The sequence below is a fragment of the Mus musculus genome, chromosome 18, assembly GCF_000001635.26.
Source record: "Mus musculus strain C57BL/6J chromosome 18, GRCm38.p6 C57BL/6J".
Classification (NCBI taxonomy): Eukaryota; Metazoa; Chordata; class Mammalia; order Rodentia; family Muridae; genus Mus; species Mus musculus.
In genome coordinates this window covers 24,680,001-24,701,980 of record NC_000084.6, presented here as the reverse complement: position 1 = coordinate 24,701,980, position 21,980 = coordinate 24,680,001, and the positions used below count along the sequence as shown (strand labels likewise).

Below are 21,980 nucleotides of genomic sequence, written 5' to 3'. Positions count from 1 at the left end.
TGAAGGCAGGAAGATCAAGCCAGCCTGCGTTACATGAGATCACACCTCAACCTATGCCACTAAAAATATATAGATTGAAAACTAGTGTGCTCTAGTTCCTGCCAGACAGCTGATCTTTTGCAATGTTGCAATGTACTCAATAAACTAAAAACAAAAAAATTAATCTTCGGAGTCGCGTGAAATATTTAATCTGACCACAAGTGACCATTCTTTGGATGTGTTAGGAGGGAGCCTTTCTTGGTGCAGGCATGGCAGCACTCTGCTGAGCTGTGTCAGTGCAAGTGAGCAGAGAGGTCAGAGGCCACATGGTAAGAGTGGGCTGGACTCCAACCGCAAAGCACAGCATTCATTGTAAGGCAAAGTTCTACTGAATCAAGTTGCAGGTCTCAATAATGGCAGGCAGTGTTGTAAAGAGAAACTTTAATGCTCTTGGGAGAAGAAATGTTAGGAGACAACACTTGGGTGTTTCTGGGAAGGGGGTGAATCAGGACACTCCACAGTCTTTCAACACGGGGAGCACCTCCGATCCCACTGACAGGAAACATGGAGACGATAAATCCAAGTACGAATGCATCAGGTACACACCAAAGTTCACCTGTGATGGAGGCAACAGTCGGAAGACAAGGCACGTTATTTTAAAAGCTAAAACCATTTGTAAAGCCGGCCATGGTGGCACACACCTTTAAAGCCAGCACTCGGGAGGCAGAAGCAGGTGGATTTCTGAGTTCGAGGTCAGCCTGGTCTACAAAGTGAGTTCCAGGACAGCCAGAACTATACAGAGAAACCCTGTCTCAAGAAACAAAAACAAAACAAAAAAAACAAACATTTGTAACATGCCTTTGATCCCAGCATTCAGAAGGCAGAGGCATGTGTTTGTGCGTGTACAAGGGCACACACATACATGCAGACAGAAGCCAGAGGAGACCCTGGCTGCAGTTCCTCAGATGCCGCCCACCTCATTTATTGAGAGAGGGTCTCTCATGGTCTGCTGTTCACCAGGTAGGGCAGGCTGGAGAGCTTCAGGGATCTGCCCTTCTCTGCCTTCCCAGCTTTGAGATTACAAGCATGTGTCACAGTGTCCAGCTCTGTGTGTGTGTGTGTGTGTGTGTGTGTGTGAGAGAGAGAGAGAGAGAGAGAGAGAGAGCACTTTGAGGATCAACCTAAGGGTCTTGAGCTTACAAGGCATGCACTTGGCAGACTGTGTCATCTCCCCAGCCTGGTTATTTATTATTTATTTGAGAAAGGACTTCATTGTAATCCAGGGTGACCTCAAATTCTCTATGTAACCATGGCTACATAGAGCTCTTTAGAGGATGTAGGTTTTACCATCATACCCTGCTTCAAGAATTACGTCAATGCAGCCTGGCTGGAATTCTTCACAAAGTCCTAACAGAAAATGCAGAGCTAAAAATAAAGACTTCTAATGAATCATTTATGCGTAATGTATAATGAATATATAGTAAATGCTCCGCTTTTATAATCGAGAATCTACAATGACACAGAGTCATTTTAACCCCTATGGAGATGTGCCACTGGGGTTAGTATCATGAGCTTTACTGAGCCCTCTCAGCAGATCGTCTATCCACACGGAGCTAACTTACTATGTCATAAGATCTCTGTGGTGAAGAAATCAGTTGAATTAATCTTTTTCTTTTTTCTTGAGATGGTAGGGGATGGAAACCAGACCTCGGTACGTGCTAGGTGAGTAAAGCACTCTACTCCTGAGCCACATCCCCAGGCCTCTTATTTTTATATTCCTTCTAACTTTGGTAAGATGAGAGAACATTAAAATGCTTATAATAAACACAACAATGCACACTGGACAAAACCTCAGATGGCAAGAAAAATAATAGGGACGCACAGGCAAGCTCAGGACCTCGGCGAGAGCATTGGCTTTGGAAAGGGTAACAACACTCCACCGCTGAAAACCACCCAGCACTCATAATGGTATGGTCACGTGCCAGTGGCATGCAAAGATGAAAATGAGGTGCCATGCTGGGCACACATACCTACACACACCTACCTTTCTCCCCCGACTCTCGGAGAGCGTCTGGAAGACGTCCTGGTTCCGCTGCCCGGTTTGCTGGTTGATACAAATCATCTGGCACCTGTGGCAAGGCCCTAGAACCTGGCAGGGAGAGAGGACCTGTGATGAGGCCGCCAGGCAGAGCGTGGGAGAATCACAGGCAGGTGGCCAGCCCCTAAGCACAGGAGTGGGGTTGCGGAGAAAAAGAAGGGTGTGAACGGCAATCTCAGGAAGTTCCTGGAGACGAGGAATCTGAGGAGGGAAAGCACTCAGAACTTGGAAGACAAACAGAAGCCACCCCTGAGCCAGCACAGGGCGCTGTGAGCTTTGAAAACCAACAATACACATAGAACCTAAAAGGAACTAGAAGTATTAACATAGACTCCTGAGCAGGGATCTATCCGCATAGAGCTGAGACTATGGAAGCCTTGTATCCTGGAGGTTGCACGGCATTGAAGGTAACACATCCTCATGGTGCTTGCCACAAGGATTAAATTAACCTACAAGAAGCTGGGAGTGTGGGTCAGCGAGCTCAGTGCTTACCAGAAATCCATAAAGCCCTGAGTTCCGTCCCTGACACTACACAAAACAGACATGGTAATACACACCTATAATACGAGCACTCAGGAGGTGGAGGCAGAAGGATCAGAGATTCAAGTTCATCTTCAGTTACATGGCAAGTCTGAGACTGGCCTGACCTATGTAAGACTGGGTTTCTAAGAAAAAAGTCATAAAGACCTTTAAATAAAATATAAGAAAATATGCTTTAAGCAAAGTGTGGGGAAATAATTGTCTTCTGTAATTAAAGCAGAAAGCAAATGATATGTGTATTTTATATGTGTCTACAGATACACATACCTGCATACCCCAGACAGCAATACATAAACCAACATTCAGCTACTTGGCATAGCCATTTGGTATGAGAGAACTTCATGGGGCTTTATCACTTGTATAACAAGAGAAAAAAACAGAAATAGTACCAGAAATTCAACATCTCAGCAGTAATAAGATGGCTCTTTTACTACACACATAAGATGCAAAAGTGTTGCCCAGACTGGTTTTGACTGCATAAACTGAAGTGATCCCCCTGCCTCAGCCTCCTGAGCAGCTGGGACCACCAGGTCAACTACCAGGTTTCCCTGGGACCTCGTGTGCCTCTTATTTATGGGGATTTTTCCCTGAATTTTCAAGTACTCACTAATGTAGCTGAGCCTTGGCTTGTGCTATAGTGGGCACTATAGCTGATGGACATTCATCTAGTAGGAAATAATGTCTATGTGGTTCTGAGCTCCAGATTCCCAAGCCCCGTGAGTGGCAGAGAGTCCCAGTCCCTGTGAGTGGCAGAGAATTCCAGGCCCCGTGAGAGGCAGAGAGTGTGGAAAGATCAGCAGGTGCTCACTGCTGCACTCTGCTAAGATGAACTTCCTTATTCAGCTGGGTTTGTCCATGAGTCCGCACACTATTTGAGGGATGCCAAGCCCAGACTCAGCCCTCACTTCTGGAGATGAAAATCCTGGGACCAAGAGCCAGAGTGCAGAAGTCTCTTAGCTTCTCCTGGAAAAATGTCCCTTAGGGAACAGAAGGATGTGGCAGCCTCCAGACCCAGGCCCTGGACAGCTTCTCTTCACAAACACTTTGGGCCAAAATCTGGTCATTTTGTTGAAAAGGTCCTCAGAAAACAGTTCCTCAGATGGCAGGGGGGACATTTTCCAGATATTCTTTTATACACAGGCACACACACACATGTGTGTGTGTATATATATATATATATATACATGTGTGTGTGTGTGTGTGTGTGTGTGTGTTTTAAGCCCCCCCCCCCTTCCTTTTTTTCTGAGACAGAGTTTCTCTGTGTAGCTCTGGCTGTCCTAGAACTCACTCTGTAGACCAGGTTGAACTCAAACTCAGAGATATGCCTGTCTTTGCCTCCTAAGTACTGGTATTAAAGGCATGCTCCAACACTGCCCAGGAAAAAAAATAATCTCTCCTTTTTGTTTTTTGTTTTTGGGTTTTTTTGGGGGGTGGGGGTAGGGAACAGGATTTCTCTATGTAGTCCAGAAACTCAATAAGTAGAAAAGGCTGGCCTTGAACTCGAAGAAATCTGTCTGCCTCTGCCTCCTGCCTCCTCTGCCTCCTCTGCCTCTGCCTCTGCCTCTGCCTCTGCCTCTGCCTCTGCCTCTGCCTCTGCCTCTGCCTCTGCCTCTGCCTCTGCCTCTGCCTCTGCCTCTGCCTCTGCCTCTGCCTCTGCCTCTGCCTCTGCCTCTGCCTCTGCCTCTGCCTCTGCCTCTGCCTCTGCCTCTGCCTAGCTGTAGACTAGCTGCCTCACTCCTCCTGTCCAGTCTTCCTTGACATAATGGAGTATTATTGGCCCAAAGAGCATTAATAGCTTAACTTTAATTTGTTTCCACAGGTTAGGAATATTGCCCAAAGAAAACAAAGTATTCTGAGATGTCTCACAGGAAGGTCCTTTGTTGCTGCTGTCAGATGAGTTTCTAACAGTGCTCCTGGCATAGCTTAGTTTTCTCTCTCTTACATCCCTCCTCCCTTTGGTCCTCCCTCTTTCCTCTTTCCTCCTCCTCCCTCAGGTCTTTCGTCTATCTCTTCAAATATTTCACAAGGTAGATTTAGTGCCTACCTTGGTGTCCTGCAGGTTATGTTAGAACAGATGCTTTTAAAACAGCAGAGACTCAGTGATGGAGAATAAGAATGGAAGAGGAGGTCAGCTTACAGGAAAATGACAAGAGAGATACTGCCAGAAGCAGGCTTACAGGAGAGAAAAGAAAGTGATTTTCAAGACAATAGCTGCCCCCAATGAGATCTTATAGAGTTCAAGGAAAGATCATGAGGCCCTTTGTGGTACCCCACCCCAGATCTGAGACCCACTGATAGCAATTTAGATAATTGTTACTGCTTCGCTGGATGCTAGACTGGTGTTCCACTTAAGAGCCTGGACACAAGGTAGTCATGAGACAGCCAGCTTACACCCCTGCAATTGCCAGGATTGGTTCATATCCACTAAAAAGCTGACATTGTCCAGCAGTGAACCATCCCTAAGCCTCCAGCTTGTCCTTATCTTTCCTGTCTATCCCTCCAACAGTTACTTACTAGGCACTGACTCAGCCAGGGTGCTCTAGGTCCCAAAGCCATGCTAGGAAAAAAAGAGACATGGTTCACTCTCTGTGTGGTCTAGGGGTATAATGCAGTCAGCATGCTAAGTAGAATTGTATTATTGGGCTAAGAAAGTGATCTCTGAGCAACATGGTAAGTAGAAGAGACAACAGGGTAAAGGCCTGAGGCAGGAGACTGACTTGTCCCTGGATGAAGGAAGGCCAGAGTTAGAGCATGAGAAGACCTCATGAGTTTGTCAGTCATGTAAGAAATAGAGATCTAGATTGGAGCTTCTCCTCTTCTTGAATATTTACGACTAAGGCATGGAGACTGCGAATGGATGACAATGGACCTGCCTCTAACTATAATCTCCCATAGATGCCATTAAGGTCAGAAGCCAGAAAGGGAGGAGGAAGGGGAGGGAGAAGAGAGAGTGGAGGAGGGAACAGAGAAAGGGAGATGAAAGAGAAAACAGGAGGAAGGAGGAGAAGGAAGGAGAGGAGAAAGATGAAGAGAGGAGGGAAAAGGAAGACGATACTAGGAGAAAGAAGATGAAAAGAGGGAGGGGTGGCAGTAGCAATGTTCATAGGCCTTAGGTGGTCACTAGGCTTCTGGGTCTCCCCCTACCAGCTCTATAGCACTGGAAGCTCCAGTCTCAATAAGTAGGATGTGCTCCTATATACACAAGCATTCGCAGAAAGCAGACTTAAGCCCAAATATGACCCATAGAAGATGGTAAGTAAAGAGAGGGGCGCCTGCCACCATCTACCTCTGGAGTGAGAACAACAGTCACTGGCAGCCTTTGAGGAAAGCTAACCACCACCTAAAACTTACCTGGAAATGCAAGGAGCCAATTGAAATCTCATCCCACTTCTCTTCTTCAAAGGCTCTGGCTCCCTTGGTAATAATATTGGCACGGAAGCGGGAGATGAGATCTTTCATGGAGAATGACTCCTCCTTTCCATGTTCGTCACTGTTTAGACAGACCAAGAAGGGTGAGTGGAGAGAGGTGGCACATGCCCACACGGATGCAACCAATCTATACACTTGGCACTCCATGCCTGACTATACCAATTCTCCTCCTGCCTGAGGCCTAGATGCTCAGAACAAGCTTCTCTCATGAGTGTAACAGCAAGACACACCCACCTGTTAGATACAGCCATGGCCCCTCCTGAGGATATGGTCCCACCTCCAAGGAGAAGCATACAGGAGGCAAAGGATGGACAAGTCTTAGATGAAGAAGCCGGATGAACAGAGTAAAGAGAACAAGGATACAGAGAATACCAGTTCTGGAACATGGGACAGGGCATGAACAGGACAAGAGCTGTCAGCAGGCTGCACTCTCTCATGCAGGCCACAACATAAAATATAAATAAAATAAAAACCATAGAGCCGGGCATGGTGGTGCACGCCTTTAATCCCAGCACTCGGGAGGCAGAGGCAGGCAGATTTCTGAGTTCAAGGCCAGCCTGGTCTACAAAGTGAGTTCCAGGACAGCCAGGGCTACACAGAGAAACCCTGTCTCGAAATAAAAAAAAACAAAACAAACCATAGAGGATAAGATTCTTTGGTTATTTGATGAGACAGGATCTCCCTATACACAATCCTCCTGCCTCAGCACCCCAAGTGCTATGATTATAGCCATGCATCACCAGGCCCAGCTTGTATAATTCCTGTTTGAGAGTTTTGTTTACTCATACAAAATGACTTTCTGTGTTTCCATACACCCCAGTCCGTTCAGAGGAATACACTCAAACAGCTCTAAAAACTTCCCCCAGCCCAGGAGCGCACACTCTGTTCCATCAAAGTGTGCGTGAAACTATTCACAGGGAAAGAGATCTAAATAAGGATGACTTCAGTCGGGTTGGCTCGGATGAGGTATAAGTGGGATGTGATCCCTACTTGATCTGGGGTTACGTGGATGCACAAACCTGTAAAACTTCACTGTTAGGCTTAGGGCTTTTTTGCACTTTGCATAGTTTGAACAAATTCTAGAAATTCTAAGTTGGTATATGCTGGGAAGGGGCAGGAGACGTTCACTAACCATGATAGAATATGCTCTGGGGGTAGAGCTGGAATTCTGTGGGTTGGTGTAGAGGGGCTAAGGGTGTGAATCCCTTCTAAATGACAGTGGTCACCTAGGAGCCAGGGACTGGGAGATCCAAGTCTAGCTTCACTGCACCTCTGGCAACCTGAGGGTACTGCAGTTTTTAGTCCTTTGATTCAGGATTTACTCTCAAAGCTGTTACAAGCTCCTTTGTGTTTTGTAAAAAGGAAGGCTTCTTGTCTGAAACCTATTGTGTTACCATGCAAATGGGGGAGCCCATCAATCTGCATCTAGAACACTGAGGGAAAAAAAACCGCCAAGCCCTGCTCAGAGTCTCTTGCCTATGACATCACTGGGGCTGCTCAGCCCTGCTCAAAACCCGCTGGTGGGAAACATATTCCCCGCTGGTGGGAACCAGGGTTACAGCAAGCCTGTCTTCTCTAGCCTCCACATTACAGACCCAGAAAAGGTCAGATTCATTACCCCTCGTTCTGCGTGTTGGAGAGACTGTTCCTTGATGCTGGGAAATTCAGAACACCAGAAACCTCAAAGCTGTGTCACAATTCCACACCTGAGGAAGATAAACTGGTCCATGGCCAGGGAACCCCAGAGTGTGTGCTCCCGGAACACTAGAAACCCCAACAGCCAATCTTGAGTAAAAGTCAAGGAGCGTCCCATGGCCTCCTTTCAGCTGTGTGTTGCTGCTTAAGGTATGAACAGGTGTGCAGAAGTCTACATGGCACACGGAATAAAAGTGTCCCAGGAGCGTGTACCTACCTTTCTGGCCTGAGAATGAGGAATGAGGAGCCTGTGCCCACCATGGCCTGATGGGACAGTTGGATGACTGTCCCTAATTAATTCCCTGGTTACCAGATTTTAGTTTCCTCTAAGGAAAAATGAGGAGTTGGTGTGGTCAGAACTTCCTAGAGTTGAGCTGGTATCCTAACCGCATCTGTACCCTCAGGAGAGCTGTAGGGGGCAGGGAGCACCCAGAGACACTGGCTGTGTCTGAAGGTGTAACTGACAAACAAAACCTGCCTGTAATCACATTCCAAAAGGTTTTATAAGCACTCCTTGTATGAAGTAGGGCAGGAATCCTAAGAGGCAGGAGACAGTAGGAGGGTGGGCAATGAAATTAGGTCAAGCTGGTGACAAATTAAAACAAGGAGTAGAAATAGAATAATTAAAGCCAGAGCCAGGGGTTCTCTGTGTTTTATGAGAATATCAAGAAAGACCATGGAGCACACTATAAAGTCTTGACCTTAAATGTCTTCACAGGCCCATGGTAGAGACTGGATCCCCATCATTATACCAATAGAATTGGTAAAAAAAAATTTAAGAGGTGGCACCACCAGGAGGTATGTGAGTCACTGGAGACATGTCTTCAAAGGGAACTGTGGGTGTCCCCCAGCTCTTCTTCATTATCTCACCATGTACTCCTGCTGGGATGTGCCACATGGGCCCAAAGCAACAGGGCCACCAATCATGACTGATGTCTCAGAATCGGTGCATTCCGATTTACAGGGTGATAGCCCAAAACATTTGCTACAGCAACAGGGGGGGGGGGGGGTTGACACAGGCTGTAAACGAGAGTCCTGGGAATGATTGACAGAAACAGAGGGAGGGGCTCACACGGTAAAATAATGCACACACATGAGAAACAGTTCAGTCCCCAGCACTCACATGCAAACCCTTGCTCAGTGGCACCCACTGATCATCCTAGTGCTGGAGAGGTGGAGTCAGAAAGATCCCTGGGGCTTGATAGTCAGCAGGTCTAGCCTGATCTGTGAGCCCTAGGTTCAGTGAGAGACCCTGTCTCACAAAACAAGGTAGAAAGTGGTTAAGAAAGAAGCCCAAGACTGATCTGTAGCCTCCACAGCCACTTGTATACATATATACCTTATCAATATGCATGCATGTGCACACGCTCACATGCACACAAAGGAAGGAAGGAAGGAAGGAAGGAAGGAAGGAAGGAAGGAAGGAAGGAAGGAAGGAAGGCAGGCAAACAAGAATTGGCCCCAAAGGGTTCACTGGCATCATTGGGCCTCATTTCTCACTGCAACTTCAGGGTCTGGACTCACCACCTTCCAGATCTTTTCTTCCTAGGTGGGTACCAGGTTCCCCAGGGGCAAATAGTTATTCCTGTCTCCTGACCTGAGGGAAAGGGTCTAACCTGGCATTTAACTGCCGCTGAAGCTCCAGAATACTTGATGTGTTCACCAGCAGATACTGAGCCTCGTTCACCAAGGACAGGGCAACAGTAGTACCGGGAGGCTGACCTGAAAAGGAAGCAAGGACAGAAGGGTTGCTTTCCAGGAAATGCTGGTGAGTCTCAGCCTCAAGCCCTGAGGTTTCTAAAGGCAGATGCCTTCCACAAGGGGAAAATGTACAAGAATGTTCTAAGCATGGCTCAAACCTCTCCAAAGACAGAAAGAAGAGGAAAAAACAAGGTCCTAGCATATCCTGCATCAAATAATCCAGAGAAGAAAATAATAAAACACTGACATGAATTTATTCTGATGAATTTTGTTTCTGTAGCAAGGTCTTATTAAATAGGCTGGCCTCCGGTTTCCAATCCTCCTGCACCTACTTCCCCGGGTTATGGATGAGTGCCACCACACTCAGCCTCAGAGCCAACGCTTGGCAGCAAAACTGCAGGGCTAGAGCAAGCCCTGCCTGCCCTGGACAAGACTGGGAGGCTTGTGATGTATGCAGGTTTACATAGGGCTTCCATCAGTTATTTTCATGTATACATATGTGTGCGTGCGTGCGTGCGTGCATGTGTATTTGAATGAATTCATGTGGGTATCTGCCTGCATCTCCAGGGAGGCCAGAAGAACTGGATCACTTGAGACTAGAGTGACTGACAGTTGTAAGCCACGATGCGTGTGCTGGAAATTGAACTTGGGTCCTCTAGAAGAGCAGCAAGTACCTCTCACCACTGAGTCATATCTACAGTCCCACAATGGCCTTCTAGATGTAACCAGAGAGAATGAGACAGGCAGGCAGGCAGACTTTGGCAATAAACACAAGAGGATAATCCGGCAGCCAGTGGGTTTACAAATGGTACTTATGCAGAAGTAAACAGAAGATTCAAAGTTATTGAAAAGGAAAAACAAAACTGCTGAAAGAATCTGTGAAGTTGTATTTTTATCTAAGGTGGTGATAAGGGTTGGTTGGGTCAGAACCTGTGGAACATCTTTAAGCAGAGACAGCGGTCTCCAGAGTGTGTGATCCCACTCTCTCTATCTCCTTTGGTCAGCCTAAGGAGGGAGTTACCATTTTATCCTCTACAAAGGGCCTTCTTCCCTGTCACAGAGGAAAGGCCACAGGGCTCCCAGTGCTCACTGCCCTGAGGGCTGACCACCTCCAGCATAGCAAACAAAAGTCCCATTCAAACCCTGGAGCCAGGAATGGGGAAATAAAAGTCTCCACAGCCAGGGCAAAAGATCCTCCCACAGGTCAGGTGATGCAGCCAGTCCTACACTGGGCAGGGAACTGCAGGACCCAATTAAGCTGTCAAGTGACAGACATGAAAGGCAATTCATGTTAGACCCCTGTGATCTGGTCACCGGCCTCAGAAGATGTCTGAGTGACAGTATGTTAACCAAGATCCCTTTTCCCTGCTCTTCATTCATGAGATTTCCCAGAAGTGAGTGGTGCTGAGTACAACCAGGTCTGTCTGCAAGTGGCAGACTCTCAAGTGTGGGAAAACCCAGATAGGGTTCCAAGACTTGTTCTTTATGTTCAGTAGTTATTTTTCAAGCTATATTATAGATTTGTGTTGTTTGACTGACTAGACATTGTTAAAATCATAAGAACTTAATCCAAGAGAAATTTCCTAACCCAGATGATCTAACCAAACTTCATAGCCTTCTTATATGTTTCCATTTATATTCTTTTTAGTTCTATAGAGATGTGAGAGGGTAACAAGAAAGAGAGTTCTATGCATAAAACAGGTCTGACAAGATTCTACTGAAAGAGGAATGAAAGGAAATTGAAAGAATTCAAATGCCTGGCATGGTGGCACAGTGTCATCTCAGCACCTGGGGGACAGAGGGACAGAAGCAGGCAAATCTCTGAGTTCAAGGCTAGACTGGTTTACAGAGATAGTTCTAGGACAGCCAGGGCTATACAGAGAAACACTGTCCTGAAAAAAACAGAAACAAAAAACTACAAAAAAAAAAAAAAAAAAGACATATACACGGGCTGGGGAGATGGCTCAATGGATAAGGTGGTTGCTGTGTGGGCATGAGAGCAGACACTCGGATTGTCAAAATCTATGCAACACTAGATGCACTACTGTGCATTTGTAATTCCTGCACACCTAAGGTGAGATGGAAGACAGAACCAGGAGAATCCCAAGGATTTAGGGACAATCTCTTGTGTACTTTATGGAAGCATCACCTGTCAATAAAAAATCTGATGGCCAATAAACTGATGCAGAATTAGAAGATGGGACATCTAGCAGAGAGAGAGGATCTCTGGGAAATAGTGAGGTGGAAAGAGTCCCCACCTGGACTCTGACGGCCTCTGAGTCATTATTCACGAACTGGGGCTTGGGTGAAAAGGCCTGTGATGACACTAAGAGGTTGAGGTCCGTGTAGTCTAATATATGCAGCAGTGAGCCAGAAATTCTGCCTCAAGCAAGGCACACATGTACACATGCACACACACCACATTCACACTTACACATATACACCATACACACATATCATACATACACACATACACATATACACCATACACATATATCAGATATATACACGTGCACCATACACAAACCATACACATCACACCATACACGTGCACACAAACACACACATCATACACACATTAAAAAGATATATATACATATATGCTACATATATACACACAGATATCAGCTCACATAGTCACATGTATTTTAATGAAAACTCATGAAATTTACATTGCTATGGCATTAAGATGATTATCACAGCACTGAAATATCTATGGACAAGTTGGAAAGAATCCTGTATACATTTTAACTCAAAATAATGTTAGATAAAATGTGCTGCCGGGCTGCAGAGATGTCTCAGCCGTTAAGAGCACTAGCAGTTCTTCCAGATGACCCAGGTTCAGTTCCCAGCACTCACACAGCGGCTAACAACTGTCTGTAATTCCAGTTCCAGAGGATCTGATTCTCACATCTGGACTCTAAGGGCACTGCATTCACGTGGTGCACAGACCTATATGCAAGCAAAACACCCATTCACACAAAATAAAAATAAAGTGTTCTGCAGAAACTATCTTTTGCAACTATTTGAACTCCTTCAAAACTTTAGATAAAAATGTAAAATAATCTGGGGAATAATGAAACTTAATTTTTTTCCCCTAAAATCTCCAACAGAACTGGTGTAAGGCCAGCTAGTCCTGGAGAGCTTTGTCCTGGGGAAGGCATCCCGGAAGCAATCATAAGCCCACCGCTATCCCGCTCCGATTCCATTTGTGCATCCACAGGCCTGGTCTCTCCTCTGTGCCCCCCACCATTGCTGCGTCTGGGAGTGCCAGCTGTGGTTCCACGTCCCCACATTTCTTACTATGATGCAGCTGTACCCCAGCCCTCAAGACAGGTCACAAAACTCCCAGCTTAAAAACTTGCAGTGTGTCCTGCAGTCACGAGATGAAGTCAGGAGTCAGTTGCCCTGTGAGTCCACTTTCTGGGCTGGGTGTGACATGCACAGTAACCTAACACTCCATCCCAGTGAGGTACCTTTTTTAGGCGTCTTCCTGGCATTTCGCTGGAAGTGTGGACTTTGCTTGATTAAATGACATAGACGGCCAAGAAACTTTGACAGCCATCTTGAAACATTTTCTCCACAATCATAAGTATTTACCCTGGCCAAAAATAAATAAATAAATAAATAAATAAATAAATAAATTTTTATGTAGCAACTCTTTGAACAATAATTATTCAGATATCAAGTGGGCAAAATAAAACAAGATAACCCAAAATAAAATGTTGCCAAGTCCTCATTACCAGGCAGCCTGAAGCAGACAACTTAGAGAGCTTCAGAGATCCCTCCCAAGTCCAAGTAAATCTGAGATGCAGGGCCCATGGGAGGCTTTCAGAGCTGAGCTAAAGCTTTCCACAGCGTCCTAAAGAACTTCTGTGAATTAATTACTGACACTGGGAATACATAGATCAGATTTTGACACTTCTAGCATGATATTTTGCATTAATAAGGCCTTCAACCCAGAATCGTGTCCTGTTTTGTTTTGTTTTGTTTTTTTACAAGATTTATTTATTTATTTTATATATGAGTGCTCTATCTGTATATACACATGCCTGCCAGAAGAGGGCATCAGATCCCATTACAGATGGTTGTGAGCCACAATGTGGTTGCTGGGAACTGAACTGAAGACCTCTGGAAGAGCAGACAGTAAAGAGCAGGCTGAGCCCTCTCTCCAGCCCTCATGCCCTGATTTCTCCAATGGGTCTGATGGAATGTTTTCTCTCACATTCAGATCACATGGGCTGATATGTTTTATTCACAAAAATTAATGCTGAGACTATGAGGTAATGATGTGTAAGTAAATCTGTTGATCTGGTGTTTTCAAAGTGTAGATTCTGCGGCTGGAGAAATAGCTCAGTTGTTAAGTTGTTCTTCTAGAGTTCCTGAGTTCAGTTTTTAGAGTTGACATGGCAGCTCACCACTGTCTGTAGCTCCAGCTCAGGGCGAGACAGTGAGGGGCAGGGCAGGGGGGTGATGCCTCTTCTGACATCTGAGGGCACCAGGAACACACAATGTGCACATACACACATGGAAGCTAAACACTTAGACACATGAAATAAAATAAAACTCGGAGGTGCTCCAGAATCCCCTTAAATGTATAAGGTAAAGATTCAGGGTCACATCTTATGGGATCACAATATCTTAGGTTACAAAGCAGATATTGCTGAAAACTTTAACTTTCTTGGGGAAAATAGCTGGCTCCTTTCTGGAAGGACCTGGGACGGAGAAGCCAGTTTGTAGTGCTAGCCCCTTTGCTTTCAGAGGCCACACCAAGGTCACAGCCATCACCATGGACCCATGTCTCTGAGCAGAAGTGCCTCTGACCTCCAGTCATCCTGAAAGCGTTATTAACACTGGGTCCATCTAAAATGCAGCCAAGTGATATTACATACGACCAAATAAATAGCTGCACATATTCTAAATGGCAAGACCTTTCACTAGGCTAGGCCCTCGCTGCCATGCGTGATGACCTGAGTCATTCCCCAGAACCCACATGGTAGAGGAACAAAACCAATGCCTACAAGTTTTCCTCTGACCTTCACACACCTGCTGTGGCACATGCACCTACACACACGCATGAAAAGAAATAAATAGTGAAAATAATTATACATATTCCTATGTGAATATATTTCTTTCTGTCAGAAGTTTTGCTTATAGCAATGTGGGAAAATGTTTACCCAAAACTCATTGTCCCAGTAAAAAATGTACTGGAATGAATATTTAAATTGTTAAAACTATAAATACTGGTACAAATACTACCAGCAAGAAGATGTAGCTCTGCTTAACATGTTAGCCTCCAAGATGGCAGACATTCAATTGGGCATCAGCACTACATTAACATCCTTTTCTTCTTTCCTAGAGGGAAAGGCCTCAGAGGGTACCTTGCCTGTCTCTTGGGAGACACACCAGTCTCTGGTGAACTGTATATAGTTAAATTTTTTTATTATTGAGAAAGAAGGTTGGTTGGTATTTACTTGGGAAGGTTTTTCATTATTGGAAAATTTGCTATTGCATGTTTTTAGGAATAGGTCATATTTAGGTCACAAGGGATACAGATGCTAAAACATTACTGCTGAGAATGAGACAGGTGAGGGCAGGAAATAAGCCCTTGGGAGTCATAAGTAGTGAAGAGCAGGACAGGCACAGGGAATAGCAAATACAGACTTGAAAACGGAGAACGTTGATTATGCATGAAGCCTGCATGGTTGGGGTAGAGTGTGTAGCAGACAGAGTAGAAGGCGTAAGATTACTGCATAGGGCAAAGCTCTCTCTCTCCTCCCCCTGGGCCTCTGTGTCCAAGGAGCCATGAGTGTTACCTGCTTCTGAGCCTCACCTGTCAGCACACACTCTGCTTTGACAAATCTGAGTCTGTTCTCCATCCTCCTCAAGAGGCACCTGGATAGGCTCCATCCCTGATGAACAGAAGGTAGAAGCAAACTGAGCATCACACAAAGCAGATGACTGTACAAGTGAATGTTCACTGTTACGAAACACATTCATTTTAATGACACTGGGATTTGATTAGATGAGGAAAGTGGCTGGCTCTAGAAGCTGATAGCAAAGAGACGTTCTTCCTCATTATCAGCACCACAGCACGTGTTTCAAAGAGCTTCCTGGCGTGAGATCTGTACTGAGCCATCACACCCACAGTCCCCAGGACCCTTTACAGATGTCTTTAATGGATTCCTCTGCTCTAGGACTCCACTTTTTGAAGTCATTGTTCTCAAAGCTACCTAAAGCCTTTCGAAACAGACAAGCAGGTGGTCATACTGCCCCGAATGCATCTGATTTCATCTGGTCTTGGAAGCTCAGCAGGGTCAGACCTGGTTGGCACTTGGATGGGGGAAATAGACAGGAAGGATGCTACTGTAAAGATACTGACAGGGAGTGTATATTTCCAGAATCAGATTAGCCCTGCATCAGCAATCATTATTGCTTTTAAAAAGTTGTACTTATGCGATTGGAAAGGGATTCCAATGTTCTTCAATTATTATAATCACCATATACATGCAGGACTAACATACACATATAATAGATTAAATAATAGCATATTAGTATCCTGGGTACATGAACTTGAACAAAATCTATACAAAAAAGAAAGCTATACTCCAACATCACTAGTGAAAAAAAACACAAAAATAATCAACATGATACTATCTAGTCAAACCTAGCAAAGCATTAAGACATATCATCACATACTATTTTTTTTTCTCAAGGCAGAAGGATAATTCCGGACAGGATAGTCCACTAACATATCACACACATTAACAGATGATGAAACCCAAGCATGTTTATGATAAGGGTCCTCCAAGTTCACCTGAGAAAAGAGCTGGTCCCCAAGACAGAGAGAGGGGACAACAGAACAGCACAAGAACAAAAGCACCGTGCCTTTAAGAAAAGGCAGAAGGTGAGCCGTTTCCAACAGGGCTTACTATTGTTGGCCCCATGCTGCAAAAGTGCCTTGGTGGGACAGGGAAGTTGCAGCTATAAAAAGCTCTTCCATGGCAGAGCAGAAAAGCAGCCACAGTGGGCTTTTCAGTTCATTGGTAGCTGCAGATCTACTGTCAGGCTAGTGGTACATTATGTCTTATGGAAGCCAAGGTGTATCTGGAGTGATACTCAGGACACTGGAAAACATGATGCCTATGCAAGAGAGAGTTGCTTTTTAAATGTGCCATTCTTCTATCTAAAAATACAAGTGAATAAATAAAATAAAAATCAGCAGAGCCCGGGCGGTGGTGGCGCACGCCTTTTATCCCAGTACTTGGGAGGCAGAGGCAGGTGGATTTATGAGTTCGAGGCCAGCCTGGTCTACAAAGTGAGTTCCAGGATAGCCAGGACTACACAGAGAAACCCTGTCTTGAAAAAAAAAACCAAAAACCAAAAACCAACCAACCAAACAAACAAACAAACAAAACAGCAGCAACAGAGATGCCCTTCGGTGAAACAATGGGCAAATGTACCTTACAACATTCACACTCATACACACTTCTCAGTAACACGCAGCTACTTGTCATGTTGCAGGCAGGACTTGGGTAGATCTCAAAATGGTCATGCTGCATGAAGGAAGCAGTCGCTGAAGTTCACATACTATAGATACCCTTGATTCCACAGAGGCTGCAGAAAAAGAAACTACAACAGGGGTAGCACAGGCGCTTCTCTGGGTGATGGGGTTTTGGACTTAAGATGTAGGGTGTGGTTATGCAAATATGCACATCAATTAAAATTGTTACAGTAGAACAAAGGGTCAATATCAGCATTCTCTTTGGAATGTCGGAAATATTACCTATTGGTTTAAGGAAAACTCAACCATGGGACCAGAAAAAAAACACAGGTAAAAGACAAAGTCATGAAGACATGGTTGGAGGATGCATGAAAGTTCAACCACAGATGGGTAGAAACCAAGATATTCTACAAGTGGGGAGGGGAAAGACCCAGGAGAGCTGTAGAGAATATATGTTATATATATATGTAATATATAGTTATAACATATATAATATATGCTATATACTATTTCTTTATATAAATAATATATAAATATAACATACTTATATATATGTAAATCCATAATATATATTTAATTGCAAGTATATTATATTTATATATTATACTTACTTTATATACTATAAATTATATTATAAATTGTATGTTGCATATTATATATTAGATGCTATATGTTTCATATTACATGTTATATATGTGTGTGTGTGTGTAATGGTTATCACCATTACCATTGAGCAAACGAATAAATGTCTGATGACTCCAGTTCAATCCTGAGAACACACATAAAAGATATGGTAGCAGGCCTCTATAATCTCAGCACACTTGCAATGAGATGGGAGTCAGAGACAGGAGAATAGAAAGCTCAAGGTCCAGCTAGCCTGTAATACACAACAAAACAACAGAAATAGGAGAGCTTGTCTCAAAGTGGAAAGAGAGAACTGACTCCCTAAAAGTCGTTCTGTGATGTCCACACTCACACACATACAGTGATTTGTATAAGGAAAAATACAGGAAAGAGAGGGAAGCTTAAGATATTAAGCCAAATGTTTGGATTTTATTTTTCTGGTTTTTCGAGACAGGCTCTCTCTGTGTAACCCTGGCTGTCCTGGAGCTCACTCTGTAGACCAGGGTGGCCTTGAACTCAGAAATCCACCTGCCTCTGCCTCCCAAGTACTGGGATTAAAGGTGAGCACCACCACTGCCCAGCAAGTCAAATGTTAAATATTGTCTAAACTGATGGCATAGATGTGTGTTATATTGATTTCTGCCTCTCTGCTGATGAATACTATAGCCATTTAGATGAATTAAAATGTAATAAGTTTTGAAATTCAGTTCTGGTTTCTGCTGGGCACATTTTGAGGATTCAGTGGTCACATATGACCAGAGGCTGCCAACTGCACAGTGTAGATGCTCAACAGCCACATCACTTAGAAAGTCACTGGACAGAGCTCTCCCTTGTGTGCTCAAGAGGAAAGAACAAAGCATAAAACACAAAGCATGATGGGTAGGGAGAATGCAAGTACAGAGAGCCCTAAGATCCCAGGCTCTTATCCCGTTTCTTCTGAAAAATTCCCCCAAATAAGAAGAAAACAACCTTTCTGGTCTTTCCTGGACATGGTTTCATTTACTTGAAGATAATGCTAACATTTGGTAGAAGAGAGGGCATCAGGTTTTCGTTTTGTTGTTTAGGCTGAAAATGGAAGCTGCCCCAGTGGTCTCTCTGTGGAAATGAACCATTTCACACCTTCTGCTTTGATGACCATGATCCTCTGCTGCAGGTCAATGAAGGGCTGGATCAGGCAGAGCCGTGGCTCCTGCTTCTGACTCATGCAAATGCCATTGTGATTCACAACCATCCAGCTCCGGTCATACAGCAGCCCTTGGCTCCCCACAGGCCACTTGGTCACCTAAACAAAAGCAGAGAAGATTTAGGTAAGGGCTCTTCAAAATTATTCATATCACTACATCAAAGACTTCCGTATCATTATACAAATGCAGATGGCCTTCATAAATTCAATGCACCCTCTCAAAGGATGAGAGGAGGAAGACACACGACAGAGAGCTTTGCAAAGGAAGTGTGGAAATTCAAGACCTTCCCTTTAGTCTCCAGATACAGTGTCCACCCTTCTCCACTGATAAGGAAAGGTATGTGCACGCAAACATTCGGAATTCAGGAGTCTGTCTTACCCCAAGGTTAGCATCCCTCCCCGTAGGGGCCCACAGACCCGGCTTTCTGTATAGCCTTCCACTTCAGTGGATGCTAGTCCAGGTGGATCCTTACACTATACACATGTGACTATACCGAAATGGTCACTGAATTGGCCCACTTCAAATGTGTAAGTTTGCTTGCTGTCCTAGTTTCAATTGGTATGGCAAATACGCTGACCAAGAGCAGTTTGGGGGATGAAGAGGTTCTCTTCTAGGTTAAAGAGAAAGAAGGCTAGAGAGGAAAGAGGGAGTAGACCCTTTTAGACTGCTTCCTTCTGATTAGGAACATCGGGTTTCTTGGTGCAAGCCCAATTAGGATATCTCCAACCAGCAATCCAGCAATCCAGCAATCCAGCATTTACCCAGCAACCCAGCAACCCAGCAACCCAACAACCCAACAACCCAACAACCCAACAACCCAACAACCCAACAACCCAACAACCCAACAACCCAGCAAAAGCAGCAGCACCAGCAGGAGCAGCAGCCACTGCCCTCTCAGGGCTCTCTCCTTTATACCCTCACCAGAGTTCCCAGAATTAAACTATCTGCATCTGGTAAAAACCACACCCTTACTAGTGCACCAGGCAAATCATAATCACCTGCTGTGAAGCAGCCTCTTATCCCACACCTGGGATTAAAACAAAAACATATTCACATAACATGACTGGGTTTTTAAAACCAAAGTGACATTTCCTCTCTCTGGTGACTCTAGCTCATGGCAAGCCAGTAATAAAAATTAACCAGCGAACCTGCATTGTTCATATTTGTGCAGGATTTAAATGTGAAGCATATCTATGTGTCTAGATCCCGTGCACCAATGCCATTCACAACCAAAAGGATTGGATTGAAGTCAAGATAACCAAAAGGAGTTCCGGTGAGGATCCAGTATTGATCGTGTAACAGAAGCCAGAGCCTTGAACCAGACCCATGACTCACTGAAGTGATCATTTTAGAGAGAAGCTGTTTGGGCAAAAGGGTATGCTGTGTGACACACCGTGACATGCTGCAAATTCCACTGTTAGGTGTTTGCTTGTTTTCTTTTGGAGGGAAGTTACACGAGCAGAGGGTGGATCTGGAAGGACAGGGAGGTGAGTGGGACTGGGGTGCATGATGGGAAATTCACAAAGAATCAAGTAAATGTGTAAAGGAAAAATAAACCGTATTGAGCCTCAGAGTCCTGATGTTCCTCCTGTGCTTGCAGCCCATCTGTGACAACACAGGCAAGGCAGGGTCCTGTGTGCTCAGGGCATGTGCGCTGACATGCTCACACACCTTGTGACCAAACCCTGACATTATGGAAGCAATGTCAGTAAGGAAGCAATGGAAAGGAGGAATAGTTTGTTTGAGCTTCTGGTCTGAGGGAACACCCCATCATGGTGGGGAAGGCATGGTGGTGAGAACATCTTGAGCCTGTGGTGGCAGAAGTGTGAGTTGCTCGCTCAGATCTCCACAGGCCAGGAGGCAATGGAGAGATGGAAGCAGAGTTGAGCTGTAAATCTAAAATCTACTTTCTTCAGCTTGACTCTACCTCCCAAAGATTCTATGGAGTCCTAAAACAGCACCACCAACCGGGATGAAGTGTTACATGACATGTGAGAGACATTTTACATCCAGGCTCCCAGAGAACCACCCTGGAAAGCAGGCCAAGAAACAACCATGATTTCTATGCCTTATGAGGAGCCAGAGATTGTGCCTGAGACTCAGGTGTCTGGAATCTTCGAAACCTCAGGTTGGCCACAACAAGGAAGACTGTCTTTCAGATAACTAAGGCTGGCTGCCAGCAAAGGCAAGTCACCTGTCCTCCCCCATGCAAGGATCACCCAAACAGAATGTCTTCAGGTGTGTGACATAATTCAGTATCTACAAAATGTTACTTCCAGGGTCCCCTAAAAACACCCAGGTCTGGTGGATATTGAAATTCTTCTTATTAACCCATGTGTTTGTATATATTCTATGCACATCCCCCTGTAAAATCTTCCATCTCTAAGTTATCTACATAACCTAGCACAATGTAAGTGCTCCGTGACTAGTTGGTACATGGTGTTGCTTAGGGAGTATCGTCACAGCTGCGGTTTTTCCTAATATTTGAGGGTGTCACTGGTTGTCTCCATTGATACTAAACTCATGGATCAAAATGCCCCACTGCAGTTTATTTCCACAGGGAAGATGGAGGAGAGGAATCACATGAGAACAGGGGCCTGGATCTGCAGACCCACATACAAACCCTTGCAGGGGTCTAGACAAGGTGTTTAATCCCAGTCCCCTGGGCTGTACGATGATGAACCAGGGATAATGTTATTACCCCTCTCATGCAGTCATTGAAGAGTCAGATGAAACAAGGCCTGTCAAATGATCCAACAAAGAGCCAATCCATCCATCCCGCTGCAGTCACAGTCAACTGATACAGCCACTAGTTATTTATTTGCATCTCAGATAGACCTAGGCTGGAGAGGGAGCTCAGCTGGTGACCTGTTTGCTATGCAAGCAAAGTGCATTAGGTCCCCAGGACCTGTGTAACTTAGGTGTGGTGGCTTCTACTTGTAATCTCAGCACTGGGGAGGTGAGGACAGGAAAATGACTGAGTCCAGCTGGCCAGCCATTAAGCCATTAAGAGAGATCCAGGCCAGTGACTGACTCAGTCTCAACAGACAAGAGGAAGGTACTGAAGGAATGATGGCTAACATCATCCTCTGGGCTCCACATGTATGTGTACACATGTACATGCCTTTCATACACAGGTGCAGCTGAACACACACAGAAACGTGCGTTCCAGTAAGCAACATCATATTTAAAAACTCATCCCTACCATGAAAGAAAATGGCTGTCC

General features: G+C 44.9%; 1 protein-coding gene across 4 annotated transcripts in view; it reads right to left on the bottom strand.

Annotated features, from left to right (window-relative positions):
• Positions 1-403: 403 nt before the first annotated feature.
• Positions 404-21,980, bottom strand: part of Mocos (molybdenum cofactor sulfurase) — a 48,086-nt gene continuing 26,509 nt past the window's right edge. The window contains exons 8-14 of one of the 4 annotated variants that reach the window (XM_006526211.4): positions 18,690-18,852; positions 15,276-15,354; positions 12,919-13,043; positions 9,358-9,463; positions 5,969-6,107; positions 2,024-2,128; positions 404-595 (exon numbers count right to left, since the gene is read on the bottom strand). In XM_006526211.4, the coding sequence (XP_006526274.1) occupies positions 485-595; positions 2,024-2,128; positions 5,969-6,107; positions 9,358-9,463; positions 12,919-13,043; positions 15,276-15,354; positions 18,690-18,852 (828 nt within the window). In that variant the 3' untranslated portion in view covers positions 404-484. Of the gene's footprint in view, positions 596-2,023; positions 2,129-5,968; positions 6,108-6,280; positions 6,324-6,657; positions 8,994-9,357; positions 9,464-12,918; positions 13,044-15,275; positions 15,355-18,689; positions 18,853-21,980 lie in introns of those variants that run through there. The other 3 variants (NM_026779.1, XR_877139.3, XM_011246994.3) reach the window with 3 other exon arrangements.